Source organism: Callorhinchus milii, unplaced genomic scaffold, assembly GCF_018977255.1.
Source record: "Callorhinchus milii isolate IMCB2004 unplaced genomic scaffold, IMCB_Cmil_1.0 Scaffold8, whole genome shotgun sequence".
NCBI lineage: Eukaryota > Metazoa > Chordata > Chondrichthyes > Chimaeriformes > Callorhinchidae > Callorhinchus > Callorhinchus milii.
Window position 1 is genome coordinate 1,005,873 of NW_024704749.1, and position 17,393 is coordinate 1,023,265.

The window sequence follows — 17,393 nt, forward strand, 5'->3', positions numbered from 1 at the left end:
AAGGCCAGAGCAAAGTTAGTCTCCCATGTAACCCTGGCTGAGGCCAGCAAAGGCGGCACGAGCAAGCTCCTGGCTTGTAAACTGTAGCGTCTGTCCTGGCATTTCTACGAGGGACACATCAAAAGTTATGCCTCCTTTCTATTTTATTTGTTAACTTACGAAATTAAAACACAGACACAAAGTAAGCTTTTTTTTAAATACCCCAGTGCTGTTATTTTTTTCCACAAAACCACCAACACTACCTACACACTTGGCCAATGTGGAGCCAGTGCCAGTATATCGTTACGGTAAAATGGTGTGCAAATGGTCTTTCTGGTTTCCTTGTGAAACACGGTTAACATTCGTGGAACTCACTGAGCAGCAGCTGTAGAGTAACTGTGGTTACCAATAACTATCTCAATGGCAGGATGTCCGACACCGTGACTCACTCTCACACGCTGAGTGACGCCTCGATCTTTGCGGATCAGTTCATCAACTTTCTGGATATTCTCAACTGTTGCCAGCGCGAGATCCCTCAGGTGCCTCCATCTAGTTCAAAGTAAACAAAACTTTCACAACACGGGCGGGATATATAAAAGTATCTTATATATCTTTTGAATTACTGTACCACTTACTATTTATTCTTCACAAAAATGAATAGGAGGCATTACTTTTTGCTGGTATCCCTCGTATTCATTGTATTAATTAATCGTAGAAATTCTTGCCATTGTTTACAATGTAAATTGATGGGATAACTCTCCCTACAACATGGCATCCCACCACAACCCTCCTGTCCTGTGTCTGTTGCAGGTACTCGCTAGAGATTGGCGCTTGCTCAGATGAATCGCAGAAGCCTCTGGTCTATTGGAAGTCTGTAACAAGATAAGGCAGGAGGGCCTCCAATAGACCAGATGCCTCTGCGAGTCAGCATCCACACCCAACCTCTGCCCAGTGCCTGCAAAGGTCACATTGCCCCCTTGTGGCCTGGGAGCACCTATGCCTATCTCACCACTCAGGATAACTCATGGCTGAGCCCTTTTCCCTTGTGGTGACAAGTTATCCGGAGTTTACTGTATTGTAAGGTGTAGTGACAGTGTATTTTACAGGAGTCATTTTGTCAGTGAGGTGTTTTTTTGTTAATTTCAGGGCTGTGTTTTGCTTGATGTGCTTTTCGCAAATATCTCTTGTGAAGAAAAGAACACCACTGTTTGCTGCATGCTGGAAGGTAACCTCTCCACTTATGTTGTAGCTCTAAGATGACAGGTGTGCTCTGTTTTATGCAATTACACAAATATGACCAGAACAATAAAATTAAAGAATGCCCCCCACCATGTTTCTGTGACTTGCACTACCTGGTGAGGTATTCAGCAAGAGTCCTGCCAACTGGGCCTGCCTGACATCAGTTGAATGTTTTTATGTTACTGCGGACAGTGAGATGTGAAGACTAATGGCATCTTGCTTGTGTTCATTTTCAGTTCTGTCTCTCTGGTTAAAGTGTGTGAAAGAGAATTTGGAAGAGATCTGGAAGCTGACTGATCGGAGATTAATGGCCGATTGTTCTGCCATCCAAGCAAACCTGATCCAGCTGCTATGGGACAATGTGGAGAGCCCGGTACGTTTACCCTTGTTGTGTCTGTCTGGCTGGGGGGGAAACACTGTAAAAGGAGATCAGCAGCCGCTAGCCAGTGTTGACCTTTCATCTGCAGGTGACGTGGTCACTCACAGGCCCTTTTGGACATTGCTGGTTTTTGGGATCTGCAGTTCACTGTATGGTAAATAATAATAATCATTGCATTTGAGTTGTTATTCTAGAACCGTTTCTCTGCATTGCCAACCTGCTGTAAGAATGGGTGCTTAATTCAACTTCAAATTCTGTTCACTGCAGCTCAGAATAAAGAGTACTTCCTCTGAGCTTGTGAGTTAAACACTCAGCTTTGACAGACAGTTTGTCGTTCAGTACATTAGTAGCTCTTGTGTGTTAGCGTGTTCAGTAAATGTTGTCACTCATTAATTTCCTGCCTCTAACTCTCTGTGCGGTGTGTGATCCCGGCAGGTAGAGGGTGTGCTGGAGTTTGTTCACTGCTCATTCCGCCTCTTGTTGGAGATTTACAGAATGGAGTGCGTCCACTTCCAGCATCCCGAGCGGCCTCTTTACTCCACGTTACTGCAGAGGGTCAGAGCACTCCCGTGGCAGGCGAAGGCAAAATACCTCCTACTCTCTTCCCTGGTCTCCTTCATCGGAGCCAAAAAGGTACAGATATGTGTCTGACTTTGGACGTGTGAGATGAAAGATTTAGTTAATGATGTTTTTTTTTCTAACTGAGGTTTTGCCGCAGGTTTTGGACAGTTATGAGGAGTTGCCTAAACATCTGTTGAAGTGCCTCTCAACCAACAACCTCTCTCCGGCAGCCACCGAGCTTTACAAAACCATACTTCAGGAGCAGCGACGGGAATGGACGTTAAAGCACAGAGACCTCACCGAACTAGAACTGGCTGAGCTTTGTGCCCAGTGCTGGCTAGTCACGCTGACGGAGGCCTTAACCTCTGAAGTCTCGCTAATTCAGCAGAACGCAGCCAACTACCTTTTAGTGTGGACGCTGAGGATCTTCCCATGTTGTTTTGATGTATTGTCTGGAGCACTTGACAGTGGAGACTACGGGCACCAGAGGGCCTGGACCACCCTGCTGAGCACCCAGCGCCTGACATCCGGCTTCCTGTGTCTGGATCAGGCGACCCTGAGCAAGATTAGGGGCTCGCTCCACTGCCTGGAGGAGAATGTCCGCCTCGACGCTCTGGGTGTTCTATGCTCCAGCCCCAAAACCAACCAGGCAATGAGTGAGACTGAGCTGAACCTGCTGCGGGAATTCCTGCCCCTCAACCTGAACTGTGATTCCTCGTCTTTCCGCCAACTGCTCCAGACCAACATTAAGAAGGCTCTGATGAGGATCCGAGACAGTTGCCTGCTCTGCCTCCGCTCGCAGGGGAAAAGCAGTTGGAGCAAGAGGAGGGGAACTGAAGCTGTGACTGAAGCACAATCCATTCTTTCTCAAGGGGTCGGTAAGTTGAATTGTATCGTTCAGCATCAATTGTAATATTCCTTGCATTTGATAAAGCACCTGCAATGTTGAACCATCTCCAAGCATTTCACAGGGAATGCAATCTAGTGTAGTGACTGTGTAGTTGTAATCAAATAAATTGTCCTCATTTCCAACAAAGATCTTTCCTCCTCAAATGGGAGGGTTTAATCTTCTAGTCTGTTCCTGAACAACACCAATACTATTCTATAGTCAACTCACCAGGTCTGGCACCCCATCCCCCTCCCTAATCTACATTGATGAAGCTACTCAGTATATTGGGGTTGAAGTGACATGTTCTTGGCTGCAACCAATGAGCTAAGAGAAAATAGTCTGTCAGTGGCTCACTTTTACTTTAACCAAACCAGCTCATTTGGAATATGTTGGTTATGTTCCCTGATGTCCTGGTGTGGTCTGATTTGCCCAGTGGTGGTTTTAACATTCGGACATGAACCTCTGTTAGGCGAGTAGGTGATCGCAGGCCTGCTTACCATACAGGAGGATCACAGCTGAACCCAATCCTGTCATTTCTTAACATCCAAACGAAACACTCTCCACCAGGAATAAAAACAGAAGTCTCTGGGAACACTTAGAAGGTCAGGCAGCATCTATGGGGAGAGGAAAGTGAGTTAACGTTTCAGGTCGATGACCTTTGGTCACTTTCCTCTCCATAGATGTTGCCTGACTTGCTGTGTATTACCAGCAAATTCTATTTTTATTTCGGATTTCCAGCGTCTGTAGTATTTTGCCTTTATTTTTTACTCTCCACCAGGTGTTCAGTGGTGGGAACCCTGTCTGATTCCCCCCTCTCCCGTGCTGAGACCAGTTGTCGTGCTAGTCTGAACGGATTTGTTTCTCTGATTTTAATATCTGTTAAAGTGTGAGAGGTTAGAGGCTGATGAGTTCCAGTTTGTTGTGCCTTTCACCTTATACTCAGGGGCAAGGCTAGGAGTCGTAGTCTGCTCTCTGCTCACGTGCTCTTGTCCTGTCCAGATTTTATTCAGTGGTTGTTGGAGCTGAGCGTCACCTCACTCCTCCCAGGCCTGAATTACCAGCGGAAGAGGACAGCCCTGCTTCTGCTGTCAACCTTGTTAGAGACTTGTACAGACAGCTGGTCACCGGAGAGGAGAAAGGGGCAGCCACCTGGTGAGTACTATTGGGAATGTAATAATAATAATCCTTGTATTTGATATAGCGCCTCTGTGTGCGCAATTGGTCCCCGTGTTTCGCCCACAAAATATACAGCCATTCACTTTAAAGGAAATTTTGTGAAGCACTTTGAGACATCTTGAAGACTTGATAAGGCACTATATCAAATAGAATATACTATAAAGTGAATTGACTGTATTTTATGGGTGAAACGAGCAGCCAATTGCACCCAGCAGTGTCCCACAAACATGTTGTGGATTTAGTTACCAAATTGTTATTTTTTTTGAAGGGATTATTACCCTTGGAAAAGTGATCTACCAGAACCCTGAGATCAACAATGACTCTCATAAATATAGCATTCAGGGTAGTGTCTCAGAATGTTTAGACAGAGGATTGGTTCAAGTTCGTAATTCCGTTGCCTAACATTTCACCTGAGCCATCTCAGCTACAAGCAGACTTAGCTTTCTCCCCCACACCCTCCCTGCAAGTGGAAGAGCTTCACCTGCTTTCAGAATCTGGTCTGACCACAAGAAAAGTGACCACTTAGTCATTGTAGGTATTGTAGGTTGCTGTGCTGTGGATCACCACCCAGTGTATGGTGAGCCCATGTTCAGCTGTGAAGTGTCCTGCAGTCATTTGTACAATTGTATTTGTTATGGCTATAAGTAATTGATATTCAGTGAGAGTGAACATGGAATACTAGTTAAACAAGTGGGTTCATCTCTCAAATAAAAACCGAAGGCGCTGAGAACAGGTCAGGCAGCATCTATGGAGAGAGGAAAGTGAGTTAACGTCTTAGGTCGATGACCAAAAGTTAACTCACTTTCCTCTCTCCGTAGCTGCTGCCTGACCTGCAGAGTGTTCCCAGCCACTTCTGTTTTTTATTTCAGATTTCCAGCCTCTGCAGTATTTTACCTTTTGTTTTGGGTTCAACTGTAAGATGTGCTTTTTCTGATGTAACAGAACACACGAGTGAATTGGTTACCTGGGCGAGACAGCAAGGCTCCTGGGATTTCTTCTCCAAGTCCACCCTCCTGGTGCTGCTGAACTGCTTGGTGGACGGAACTAATGAGGTAAATGTTCGTCCGGTCTCCTATTTGTCCCTCGTGCCCTCCGCTCCACCATCAGTGGCCGTGCCTTCAGCGACTACGCGCCAAAACTCTGGAACTCTCTCCCTCAATCACTCCGCCTTGCCCCCTCCCTCCCCACCTTCAAATCAACAACAATAACAACAAAATTACATTTGTAAAGCACCTTTCACATCGGGAGGACATCCCAAGGCGCTGGACAGACAGAATTTCGGACCCGAGCTGGGGGTCGTGGTGGGGGAGGGTCGAGGGGAAACGGGGAGATCAAAAGCACAGTCAAAGAGGAGAGTCTTGAGATGGGTCTTGAAGGAGGCGAGGGAGAGGGTGAGATGGAGAGACTGTGGGATGGAGTTCCAGAAGATGGCGGCAGAGTGGCAGAAGGCCGGCACACCAATACTGGGGCGAGAGAAGCGGCGGACGTGAAGCAGTCCGGCACCCATTGAGAGGAGGGAACGAGCAGGTTGATAGGAGGTTAGGAGGTTGCAGAGTTCGGGGGGAGCAAGACCGTAGAGGGCTTTCAAGGTGAGGACCAGGATCTTGAACTGTATCCTCTGTGTGATGGGAAGCCAGTGGAGTCGGGCGAGGATGATGGTGATAGGGTCACAGAGCCTGGTGTGGGAGAGGACACGGGCTGAAGAGTTCTGGGTGATCTGCAGCCTGTGGAGGGAGGAGTTGGGGGCCGACAAGCAATGAGTTTGCATAGTCAGGCCTGGATGTAATGAAAGTGTGTATGAGGGTTTCGGTGGTCTGCGGTGTGAAACAGTGGCGGAGCCGGGCGATGTTAGGCCGATTCAATAACAACTTTTACAAACCCGGTGGACGAGTATTTGAGGAGGACGGGTTTGCAGGTTATGGGGAGAGGGCTGGGAGTGGGATTGACATTAATTGCTCTATTCAAAGAGCCGCACAGACTCAATGGACCGAATAGCCTCTTTTTGTGCTGTACGATTCTATGATTCTATGTTGCGAAGTTGGGGGAAGGCCAAGCGAGTCACAGCGCAGATGGCACAAATCCCACCTAAAGACCTTCCTTTTTGATCGTGCTAATGGTCACCTCCCTCCTCCCTCTCCCCCTGGCTCGGGGTCAGATTCTGCCACTGTCAAGCGCTCCGGGACGTTACCCCACGTGAAGGGGACTATATAAATGTGAGTTGATGTTGATGTGTCCTGGGATTATCTCCTGGGTTTGTTAGCTGCTCTCAACTCTTGAGCTACGGAGTAACACACAACAGCAGTGGCTCTGCTAGTGATATCAATCGCACCTCTACTGGAAGGAGGAGAAATGAAAACTATAATCTTTTGTAGTTTTATTTTTCAATTTTGAAAAAAAAATATTTTTTAAAAGCTATTATACTATTATGGCTACAGGTTTGGTTTGGTCAGGCATCCCACTTTCTAATAACCCTCCCTGCAAAGAACAAAAACTTTGCAATGTTTATGAGAGATGGACACTTGGATGTCTGTGTGTGTCTCAACTCACACCAGCCAGTACCTTTGATGCTGCTGTACATTTACCAGTGTAAGTAGGCTCCCTGCCTTGTGGCCTCTCATTCCTAAACCCTTGTGCTCATCATAATAATAATCCTTGCATTTGATATAGCGCCCGATCACATCTTCGAGACGTCTCAAAGCGCTTCACAGAATATACTGCAAAGTGCAATGACTGTGTATTTTGTTGGCAAAACGTGAGCATCCACACTCTCACCAGCTTCTCCTCCTGCAGATCAGGGAGCTCGCTGCCGAGCTGCTGGTTAGATATTTCCCAAAGAGCCTTCCGGAGCCGCTGGGCACAGCACTGTTGCAACGAGCTCTGAAGATGGCGAGTTGCCCAAGGGTCCAAGTGACCGAGGCCGGAGCTTTGATGGTGACAGTAGCTCTGCAGAGGTAAGTAAGGCACTGAGCAGCTCTCAGTCGGTAAAGCAAGCACGAGCTACAGGATGAGATTTACCAGGAATGAGGGACTGGAGTTATGTGGAGAAACTAGAGAAGCTGGGATTGTTCTCCTTGGAGCAGAGAAGGTTAAGGGGAGACTCAGATATTCAAAATTACGAGGGGATTCGATAGAGTAGATAGGGAGAAATTGTTTCCACTGGCAGTTGAGTTGGTAGATTCAAGATAATTGGCAAAACAACCAGAGGGGAGATGAGGAGAATTAATAAAAGCTTTCAAAAGAGAATTGGATAGGTAGTTGAAAAGGAAAAATTTGCAAAGATATGGGCAAACAATGGAGGAGTGGGACTGATTGGGAAGCTCTTTCAAAGAGTGGCCTCCTCCTGTGAGCATTGCTGATGTAGGAAGGTTATTTCCTGTCTATTGAAAGACAACAGATGAAGCCTGACACAAGACAATGGAAGATTCTTCTTATGTTAAAATATAATTATGTTAAAATGAGACTTTATTTATTTCTGTGAAAATTAGATTTTGAATATTTTGGTTTCTCTGCAAAGTGTTGAAACTACACTTTTGCACCTTTTGACAGGTGTTCTGTTTTTGTTAAAGAATTTTCCGCTAATCTATGATGTGTTATTTCTTCATGTTTAGTTTTATCACTAAAGGGGAAAAAATATAAGTTAGCAGCAAAATGTATATCTCAATAGCACCAATCAACCCTCTGCAACTTATAAAATTTCTCTGCAAATTTTGGCAAATAATTACGCAATATTTTATTGGCACTCGTTATAACTAGGAGTATGAAAAGAGAAGTTAGGAAGAATATGTTCCCCCAAGACGATGACTAGAATATGGAATGATTTGTCAGAGATAGTATAATAATAATAATAATTCTTGCATTTGATATAGCACTTTTCACATCTTCTCGATGTCTCAAAGCGCTTCACAGAATAGACTGTAAAGTGAATTGACTGTATATTTGTGGGTGAAATGCAGCAGCCAATTGTGCACAGCAGCGTCCCACAAACAATTGTTGATTAAAAATGACCAACTTATTATTATTTTTTGGAGGGATTATTATTAGGCTCTGTGTGGAGTAAGGAAACTTGCCCAAGATTTCCCTGCCTGGAATTGAACTCAGGTTTCTCACTTGAAAAGCGAGTGCTCTAACCACTGAGCTACAGTCGAAGAGAAGGGTCTTGAGGTGGGACTTGAAGGAGGCTGAGGAGGGGGTGAGGCGGAGTGATTGGGGAATGGAATTCCAGAGGTTGGAGGCAGAGTGGCTGAAGGCTCTCCCACCAATGGTGGGGCGGGTGGGTCGGGGGACGTGGAGCAGCCTGTTTAAAAAGTGTTTTTGACCCATGGTCATGGAAATGAGATGAGTTACATCTGCTTGGGGACAAGTGGTAAGTTAAGCAACAAAAATGTGCATGATAGCAGTTTACCACAAACACTGTGTGTCATCAGGGCACTTGCCTGGAATTCTGCCTGGTCTTGGCCAGTAATACCACTGCAATTCAGGATTGTGTAAAATCTGGAAAAAGTTATTTTTCCGCTTAAATAGTTCTTTAAAAGAGCCGATTCCAAATTAAAACTGAATTAAAGATTTTAAGTTCAAACGTTCGAGGACACTACCCTGCATGAAGGGGCGCTATATAAATGCAAGTTGCTGCTACAGAATGTTGCACGTTTCTATGTTACAATGAGGGGAAATTTGGGGCATCAGAGTTCCTCACTATCTTCTCTTTGTTTGCCTCTTTTATCCAGATTAAAAGATGTAGACTCCACCCTTCAGTGCTTGGCAGCCGGACAGTGCGGGGAGGCGGGGCCCTGCGGGGAGGCGGGGCCCTGCGGGGAGGCGGGGCCCTGCGGGGAGGCGGGCCCTGCGGGGAGGCGGAGCCCTGCAGGGAGGCGGGGCCCTGCGGGGAGGCTGAAGGGAATGCCCGTGCGGGGCTATCGTCAAGGCATTTGACTTTTGTGTCCTTCCTGCATCAGCTGTTGGAGAAGCAATACAGTGTGGCTCGGGCAGACCTGCTCCGGGCTGCGAGCACCAACCCCATGCACGGTGAGACACTGGTGGGGCTTACAACAGGGCCACCGTCTAACGGGGTCACAGTATGTTCATCGCTGACCATTGCTGCAGCCACCCCACATCCCCCGAGATATTTTGCTCTAGCCACGCAAACAAACCAGTTAAGATCGAACATAAGAATTTTTTCAGAATTCGTTGTGATGAACATAGAATTATTTAGCACAGAAAGCGGCTATCTCTGTGTCATAAATGCTCTTCATCTCGGCTAAAGCTCGGTGAAATGTTGGGTGTCTGGTCTTTAGATACCTGGAGGAGCAATGACCCACCAACCTGATACAGGCAGCTACAAGCACCAAACCCGTGAGAGAGCTCACAATGGAGCTCTGGGAACAGGGTGACCCCAAAAGTTGTGATATCTACCTATTATCTAAAACAAATATGTATAGCATTTCTTTAAGATGTATTAGACATTGTAATGATATCACAACTTTTTGGTCATCCTGTACCTTCTATGTGAAAGTCACTGAGTAAGTATGTGTCGTTAGGCTCAGGCAGACATTTTATTTTTTATTTCCTGCATGTCTGTATTAATTTCAGGCTGGATTACGCAGACTCCTGCTTGTCGGCCTCCCCAACTCCTCCCTGCACAGGCTGCAGATCATCCAGAACTCTGCAGCCCGTGTCCTCCCCTGCACCAGGCTCTGCGACCCTATCACCCTCATCCTCGCCCAACTCCACTGGCTCCCCATCACTCACAGGATACAGTTCAAGATCCTGGTCCTCACCTTCAAAGCCCTCCATGGCCTCACTCCTTCCCCTACCAACCTACCCGCTCCCTCCGCTCAGCGGGCTCCAGCCTGCTTCACATCCCTTGCCTCGCCTGCCCCACCATTGGCAAGCAGGCCTTCAGCCTCTTCATTCTGTGGAACTCCATCCCACAGTCCCTCTGCCTTGCTCCCTCCCTTGTCTCCTTCAGGGTGGTCCTCTTCGACAGTGCCTTCAATCATCTTCCTACCCCTATACCCTCCACCCCTCCTGATCTCAACCACCAGCTCAGGTACTCAGGTACTTGGATCCCTGACTGTCCAGCACCTTGGGACATTCTCCTGACGTGAAAGGCAGTGTGTAAATGTAGTTTGTTGTTATTGAACAGTCACTCTGATAAACTGTGTCTCCAGGTTTGATCATGTCATTGAGGAGGTGCCTGACTGAGGTGCCAGAGACCCTGTGCTGCCTGGGGGAGGAGACCCTGGCCGGGGGCTGGCGGGCGGTCCTGGAGAAGCTGTTTAGTACACTCAACAGCCTCAGCCACTTCCTCCTCGGGGTCCTGAACGGAGACCAAGACTCAGGCCCACATCAGCAACGTGAGAACCAGCACTGTCTTATACACTGTCATAAACGGTCTCCCTCAATCCCTCTGCCTTGCCCCGTCTCTTCCCCTTTTCAAGTTCCGCCTGAAAACCTTCCTCTCCGACCAACTCCTCCCCTTCCGGCTCAGAGTTAGGCTCCGCCATTGTTACGCACTCTGAAAGATACCCTGCATGGAGTTTGCAGTATAGCACCTCCCGCTTCAAGACCCCACAGCACTGAGCCCAACCCCCCACCGCCCGCCCAAGACTGAAATGGATAGCTATTTGTTAGGTCAGGGTATTAAGGGATACGGGGCAAGTGAGGGTAATTGGAGTTGAGGTACAGATCAGCCATGATCTAATAGAATGGTGGAACAGGCTCAAGGGGCTGAATGGCCTAGTCCTGTTCCTATGAGAGAGTCCCTCCACACATACACACGCTGCTTACTGGAAAGTCGGTCCTCAAACCATGGAATTGCTCTCCATTAACCCACAGAATAACAGCGACTTGCTGGTTGCCACCGTAACCACAAGAAAATTACATTTGTGTAGCGCCTTTCACGTCAGGAAGATGTCCCAAGGCACTGGGGTGGGGATTATCCTCTTGAGTTTATTTGGTGATTTGCGAGCCTATAAGGTGAGGAGGGGAGGGAAAGGCTCTCTCTCTCACTCTCTGGGCGATGTCTGAGCAAACCTAAGTGGTTTAAATGCAGATGTGAACAGACGTAAATCTCGGGTTCCAGTAATCAATTGATAGTGGCTGTGCTCTCATCATGTCACACACTGAGCTCAGTATGAAGACCACACCACCAACCATGTGAGAGGCTCTCTCCCCCCACCCGCCCCCCACCAACAGGAGTAACCTGAGGATAAAATTGACCAATGAATCAGTGAGCTGGTGCTGTGTTTGCAGTTACGGCTCCATCGCTTGCAGACATGGGGAATGCCATCAGAGCAGTGATCTCCGAGGGGAGGGGGGTGGAGGAGGAGTCGGTGCTGCTGTCTGAGGCCCACGGGTTGATCCTGACCTGCTGCTGGGTCTCCCTGAAGGTAACAACCTGTGTGGGGAGGGGAGGGAAGGAGCACTCGTCGGGCAGATCGATTTATTTAAACAGTTTAATTCTCAATAAATTCATGGCTGAAAGGCTGGTGCAAATAGATTCAATAACAACTTTCAAAAGGGAATTGGACAGGTACTTGAGGAAAAACTTGCAAGGATATGGGGAAAGAACGGGGGAGTGGGACTGATTGGGTGGCTCTTACAAAGAGCTGGCACAGGCATGATGGGCTGAATGGCCTCCTTCTATTCTGTGATTCTATTACAAACATTAAAGTGATCCCTTCAGTTTGCTCCTCAGGTGGATGTTAAAGGATCCCATCTATACAGACAAGAAGGAATTTCTCCAATTTTGCCGGCCGATCATCTTCCTGTATAATTGACCATTTACCTCATGCCTGTGTGGAGGACCTTGCTGGCTGCCATATTTGCCTATAAGAACAGTCACTACACTGTTTGCTTGTTAGTCAATTGGTCAATCGCTTTTACGGGGTAATAAACCATCCAAAAAATAATAATAATTTGGTGACTCAGTCCATGACTGTGGGACACAGTAGTGCACAAAAGACACAGTCACTACACTACAGTGTACTCTGTGAAGTGCTTTGAGAAAGTTGAGGGGCGATTGTGTATATTACGGTCTTTAAGATTCTGAAGGGAATAGATAATCATAGAATTGCACAGAAGGAGGCCATTCAGCCCATCGTGTCTGTTGGCTCTTTGAAAAGAGTTTCCAAATCAATTCCACTCCACCGCGCTCTCCCCATAGCCCTGATCAACCCCACTCTCTCCCCATAGCCCTGATCAACCCCACTCCCCCGCCCTCTCCCCATAGCCCTGATCAACCCCACTCCCCGCTCTCTTCCCATAGCCCTGATCAACCCCACTCCCCCGCCCTCTCCCCATAGCCCTGATCAACCCCACTCCCCCACTCTCTCCCCATAGCCCTGATCAACCCCACTCCCCCGGTCTCTCTCCATAGCCCTGCAAAGTTGTCCTCCAAATAATTATCTGCTTCTCTTAAAAGTTGTTATCGAATCGGCTTCCAGCAGAAAATATCATTTGTTTCAAGAACAAATTAGGTAGATTTCTGATAGAAAATAATATCTGGGGATACAGAATAAAGTTTGGGACACGACATGTCAAGCAACTACCAGGATGGTGGAAGGCAAACTGGATGGAGCTTGGTCTTCGTACCTAGCAAATTCTTATGTTGTTAAGCTTGTGTGTGTTCCTGTAGGAGGTCGGGGTGTTGCTGGGATGCCTGGTGGAGCAGGTGTTCTCCCTCGGTGTCTGTGGAGCTGGCAGCTCTCTGCTCAGTGTGGCTCAGACAGAGCGGATCGCTGGTGTTTTCAAGGACATCCTGCTGACGTGTCGACATTGGGTGTGTAACAGCAGATACAGCGCTGGCTTTAGCATCTCTTCATGTGGACCAGGCATTTTGCTGTCAGGCCTGGCAGAACCATAAAATAATAATAATCCTTCATTTGATATTGCACATTATCGTGTCTTTGAGACGTCTCAAAGCGCTTCACAGAATATACTATAAAGTGAATTGACTTAATTTTGTGGGTGAAACGCGGCAGCCAATTGTGCACAGCAGCGTCCCACAAACAGCCGTGGATTGAGTGACCAAATTATTATTTCTTTAAATTTATTATGAAGGGATTATTACTCCCAGAAAGCAATCCATCAATCGACTAATAAGCGGGTTCCTACTTACTGCTATGTAAACAGAGGAGTGCGGAGTAGGGAAACTTGTCCAACGTTCGCTCTGCCCGGCAATCAAATCCAGGTCCTCTCGCTTGCGAAGTGAGTGCTCTAACCACTGAGCTACAGGACTCCTGTTACAGCAGATATAGTGTTGCTTTAACGCTGTCTTCATGTGAAACGGGCACCTTGCTATCAGGTCTGGAGGAACCATATACACATGGGATGGTGTTCTGTGAGAATATTAATGGAGGAAGCTGACATTTTGAATGTTACTGCACGTGATGCATATGGAATTTCAGCTCAAAGGAGAGAAGAACTTGGAACCAATTAGGCTCAGGTTCAGGTCATCGCTTTGTCCGACACTGAGAGCCGCAGCCTGAGTGAAGCACGGAACGGGGACGGGAGGGTTGTGTGTCAGCGGGGAGTCAGGCTGAGCGGCGAGGAGCAGGGGTCGGTGTTAAGCTCAGTTCCTTCATCAACAGATGGAAGGTGTGCTGAGATGAAGTGAGTGTTAAAGGTAGAGAGCTGTGTGATGGTGTGGAGCCCTGACCTGCTGTACAGTAACGGTCTCAGTAATGACCTGGAGAGGAGGAGAGTGTTCACGGTGTGTGCTCTGGGTTGCAGGGCACAGTGGAAGGCTGCAGTGCCGGATTCACTACATTTTGTGCTACGCTGTTGAAGCAGCCACTGCTAGAATTCCAGGAGATTCCCAAAAGGATCCTGGATCAGGTATGGGAATACACGTAGACTCCCTGATCAGTGTCTTTCTGTGGAGACTTTGTCATTTGTGTTTTTTGTAATTACCCTCTCCCGCGACCTCTCCCCTCTCCCGCGACCTCGCCCCTCTCCCGCGACCTCTCCTCCCGCGACCTCTCCCCTCTCCCGCGACCTCTCCCCTCTCCCGCGACCTCTCCCCTCTCCCGCGACCTCGCCCCTCTCCCGCGACCTCTCCCCTCTCCCGCGACCTCTCCCCTCTCCCGCGACCTCTCCCCTCTCCCGCGACCTCTCCCGCGACCTCTCCCCTCTCCCGCGACCTCTCCCCTCTACTGCGACCTCTCCCGCGACCTCGCCCCTCTCCCGCGACCTCGCCCCTCTCCCGCGACCTCGCCCCTCTCCCGCGACCTCGCCCCTCTCCCGCGACCGCTCCCGCGACCTCTCCCCTCTCCCGCGACCTCTCCCCTCTCCCGCGACCTCTCCCCTCTCCCGCGACCTCTCCCGCGACCTCTCCCGCGACCTCTCCCCTCTCCCGCGACCTCTCCCCTCTCCCGCGACCTCGCCCCTCTCCCGCAACCTCTCCCCTGTACCCTGTGGCCCCTGCCTCCTCCCCGCTGCCCCTCCCCCGTCCCTGCAGCCCCGCCCCCGGCCCTGCAACCACTCCCCTCCCCGCGACCTCCCCCATGACCTCTCACCCCAGCGGCATCTCCCCACAGTTAGTAATTATAAACAGAAAATGAGAAACGAGGTAAGAATATTAACCTTTTCAGGGGTTTCTGGGATTGGATGAATCTCTGTGATATTTGTCTGTGCTCAGGGTTTGTCGGTCCTGACGAGGCCGTGGAGCAGCTCGGTTACACGCAGGGCAGCTGGACTACCGATGCTCGTGCTGTGTGTGGTGTCTGCAGAGAACAGCAGCAGGCGGCCCCTCCTCAAACACTGCGTCACCTCGCTGCTGGAGATTGCCAGTGACCCCCTGCCCAAGACCTGGGACCAGACGGTGGATCTGCCCCAGGTAATAACTATAATAATGATGATAATAATAATAAGATAAGCCATGACTGCTCAGAAAATCACCCAGCAAACAGGTAAAGCAATCATCATCCTCGGCTCACCCTCCAGCCTCTTAAACAACAACAACAAATTACATTTGTAAAGCGTCTTTCATTTCCAGAGAACGTCCTAAGGCGCTGGACAGTCAGAGATTTGGCCCTGAGCTGGGGGTTGGTATTAGGGTGGGTAGAGGGTAGGAGGGTTGCACGGTCAAAGAGGAGGGTCTTGAGATGTACTACGAAGGAGGCAAGGAAGGGGGTGAGGCAAAGGGACTGGGGGGATGAAGTTCATACAGCGACTTGAGATCAGTAGCTACATAAAGAGGAAAAAACATCATAGAGAACTTTTCACTTTAGAGAAGGCCTCAAAGGGCTTTACGTTAATTGAGTGGGAGCCCAAACCGGAAAGTTTTAACCGGGTTTTGAAAGCAAGTGAGGCAGGATGGCAGGTGCCGGGTTTGAGAGAGTTTCAGATTGCTGGAGCAAAATGGCTGATAGTGACACAGATGAGTGGGGAGGATGTGAAGCCAATCTGGGTTGGCAGAGTGGAGAGGATGAGCGGGGCAGGAGGACCTCAGGAGGTTGCTGAGGGAGGGTGGGGCAAGACCATGGAGGCATTTCAAGGCAAGGACGAGGATCCTTAAAGTAGATCTGCTGTTCTAGAGAATAATCTGGTGGAGCCTCTTCATGGCAAGAAATCCACACTGCAGTCAGTCCCCACACATTCAGGATGTGTGCTTGCATTAATGGCAAACTTATGCGGTTTTAGCTGGTTAGACTCCAGCAGTTACCCCAATGCATACTCTGGGGTTCCCAAGCCTTGGCTCCAGTCAACCTGTGCCTAATACTTTACGGAATTAGGTAAGCAGGATGCGTCCCTCCAGGGAGTTAACGTTTCAGGTTGTTAAAAGAAACAGAGGGGAGGGGAGGAGAAATGTTTTCACAGCGAGTTGTTGGGATCTGAAATGCATTGCCTGAAAGGCCGGTGGGAACCGATTCAATAACAGCTTTTAAGAGAAAAGTAGATAATTATTTGGGGAGGACAAGTTTGCAGGGCTATGGGGAGAGAGCGGGGGAGTGGGGTTGATCAGGGCTATGGAGAGAGAGCGGGGGAGTGGGGTTGATCAGGGCTATGGGGAGAGAGCGGGGGAGTGGGGCTGATCAGGGCTATGGGGAGAGAGCGGGCGAGTGGGGTTGATCAGGGCTATGGGGAGAGAGTGGGGGAGTGGGGTTGATCAGGGCTATGGGGAGAGAGTGGGGGAGTGGGGTTGATTTGGAAGCTCTTTTCAAAGAGCCGACACAGACACGATGGGCCAATGGCCTCCTTCTGTGCTGTGTAATTCTATGATTCTATCAGATCGATGGTCACTTTCCTCTCTCCATGGATGCTGCCTGACCTGCTGGGTGTTTCCAACGACTTGTTTTCCTTTAGCTCATTTAATCACGAAAGGTCATCGACCTGAAACTTGATAAGGCGCTGTATCAAATGCAAGGATTATTGTTGTTATTATTTCTGTTGCACACATTGTCGTGTGTGATGATTTTGTGCCCACAATAGCTACTTATATTTGTTGTTTTATTTTTGCAGGTTTGTGCTCTTCATATGTTAAAAGCACTGACTCAGGGCTCTGGGCTGGGGACAGCAGTGTTACCCTACATCACAGACATGGCGATGCTGTCACTGCGAGCCTTGAGCTCCCCTTCCTGGGCCATGCGCAATGCAGCCATCCAACTCTTCAGTGAGTCTCTCTGAGCCTCTGTCTGTCAGTCTGTCTCTCTCTCAGCCTCTTGTCAGTGTGCCTCTCTCTCAGCCTCTCTCTCTCTCTGGTTATCTCTGATTGAAAGTAGTCAGTGACTATTTGAGGATCATACCTCAGATGGTCAAGGCAGTGTACAGCGAGCTGTCATGCTGGTCCCTGTGGCTCAGTCCTAATGCAGTGATGCTTTTATCCACAGCCATGAGCGATCCCTTCTGTATGACGTGTGAACAGGAGTCCTGTAGCTCAGTGGTTGATCAATGGTTAGTGCACTCGCCTCGCAAGCGAGATGACTCAGGTTCGATTCTCGGGCAGGGTAAAACCTAAAGCAAGTTTCATTCCTTGGACCACTCCATCCTCCTCCACTATCTCTACTCTCACCTCAACCTTCTAAGTTCTGTCCTTGGATGATTCAGGTCTTATTTCTCACACCGTCTTCAATTTGTCTCTACCAACAGTTTCTCTTACAGCCCCCGCACAAGTTGTGTGGTGTTCCTCAGGGCTCCGTCCTCAGTTCCCTCCTCTTGACCCTCTACAAT

General features: G+C 48.8%; 1 protein-coding gene across 1 annotated transcript in view; it reads left to right on the plus strand.

Annotated features, from left to right (window-relative positions):
- si:ch211-225b11.4 (thyroid adenoma-associated protein homolog) overlaps positions 1–17,393 on the plus strand; it is a 40,182-nt gene that overhangs the window by 9,236 nt on the left and 13,553 nt on the right. The window contains exons 9-23 of the mRNA XM_042337338.1: positions 1,126–1,204; positions 1,455–1,591; positions 2,033–2,230; positions 2,316–3,036; positions 4,047–4,199; positions 5,166–5,275; positions 7,014–7,174; positions 8,948–9,020; positions 9,074–9,245; positions 10,391–10,576; positions 11,475–11,611; positions 12,859–13,002; positions 13,956–14,060; positions 14,863–15,060; positions 16,686–16,836. Of these exons, the coding sequence (XP_042193272.1) occupies positions 1,126–1,204; positions 1,455–1,591; positions 2,033–2,230; positions 2,316–3,036; positions 4,047–4,199; positions 5,166–5,275; positions 7,014–7,174; positions 8,948–9,020; positions 9,074–9,245; positions 10,391–10,576; positions 11,475–11,611; positions 12,859–13,002; positions 13,956–14,060; positions 14,863–15,060; positions 16,686–16,836 (2,725 nt within the window). The remainder of the gene's footprint in view (positions 1–1,125; positions 1,205–1,454; positions 1,592–2,032; positions 2,231–2,315; positions 3,037–4,046; positions 4,200–5,165; positions 5,276–7,013; positions 7,175–8,947; positions 9,021–9,073; positions 9,246–10,390; positions 10,577–11,474; positions 11,612–12,858; positions 13,003–13,955; positions 14,061–14,862; positions 15,061–16,685; positions 16,837–17,393) is intronic.